This window comes from Anopheles cruzii, unplaced genomic scaffold (genome assembly GCF_943734635.1).
Source record: "Anopheles cruzii unplaced genomic scaffold, idAnoCruzAS_RS32_06 scaffold04902_ctg1, whole genome shotgun sequence".
NCBI lineage: Eukaryota > Metazoa > Arthropoda > Insecta > Diptera > Culicidae > Anopheles > Anopheles cruzii.
The window spans coordinates 1-1,172 of record NW_026458487.1 but is presented as its reverse complement, the minus strand read 5'-3'; the positions used below and the strand labels follow the sequence as shown (position 1 = coordinate 1,172).

Sequence of the window (1,172 nt, the reverse complement as noted above, 5' to 3'; positions counted from 1 at the left end):
CATTTGACGAAAACACATAATTGCAACACAACTAAAATGAAATGAACACGAGATACGTTTGGCTGTACTATCGTACGATAATGAGCGTTTCTTATCACTCCTAACGTTCGTCTTTCATTACTGCTGAACCACCACCACCATTAACGGTTAGACTGATAATGAAAGACGAAGGCAATGTGTTTGAGTGTCCAAGAAATCGCACCATGGTTCACAGTGCATTTCTATTTCTAGTTCCATCGTATTCTGACGCCAGGACGTTGAACAGCTGAAGTTACCCCGCAAGTTGTACGCGAAATACTTTAAATACGGAAAACGAAAAACATGTCGCTGTCGAGACCAATTTACAATTTGCTCGGTTCATATCTGGAGCAGCTCTTTGAGCATCCACTTCGTACAAAAGCCATAACCAGGTAGGGTAACAGTGGTTTCGGGGATCGCCTAGATCGGGGGGCCGTTACTTATCTCATTTTACATGGTTTAACATTTCAGCTGTGTCATCGCTTCGTCCGCCAATCTCGTATCGCAAAAGCTAGCCGGTGCAAAGGAGCTCAATACAGACTCTGTGGTGGCGTATGGTCTTTTTGGATTAATATTCACCGGACCGCTGTCGCACTTTTTCTACAGTTGGCTCGATCGTGTCACGAACGATACGCGCTTTAAGAAGGTGCTGATGCTATTAGGAGAGCGAATGCTGTTCGCTCCGGCTCTGACTGCTCTGTCGCTGTACTTCATCTCACGCTTCGAATTTAAAAGCCACGATGAAGCATTTGTCAATCTCGTTACGCTGTTCCGTAGTGTTCTGCGGGGCAACTTGAAATTTTTGACGCTGCCCGTATTCATCAACTTCAACTACGTTCCACCGATGGTAAGGTGTACGCCGCTCGTTAAGAATTCATTGGTTATAACAGAGGTTTCCACTTTCCCATAGCTGCGCGTCCTCTTTGCGAACATCATTGGTTTTTGCTGGATCGTGTTTCTGTCCACCAAGCGCAGGAAAGCAGAACAACGCCGTCAAGCCGCTATGACAGGGAAAAAAAGTGAACCTTCATCATAAAATCTTCTCCTGGGCTCGGACACGGACAAACGATGATTCGAACATCTCGAGACTAACGACGTATAAAGAACTGCTTTTATGAATTGCCTCGATACGTGTAGCATCGATTCGAGTGCAA

At 45.4% G+C, this 1,172-nt stretch overlaps 1 protein-coding gene across 1 annotated transcript; it reads left to right on the top strand.

Moving 5' to 3' along the window:
- Positions 1–276: 276 nt before the first annotated feature.
- Positions 277–1,166, top strand: LOC128277243 (peroxisomal membrane protein 2-like). Its single transcript, XM_053015686.1, has 3 exons — positions 277–410; positions 490–865; positions 929–1,166. Exons 1-3 carry the CDS (start codon positions 322–324, stop codon positions 1,052–1,054), a joined length of 591 nt encoding a protein of 196 aa, XP_052871646.1. The 5' UTR covers positions 277–321; the 3' UTR covers positions 1,055–1,166.
- The last annotated feature ends 6 nt before the right edge of the window (positions 1,167–1,172 follow it).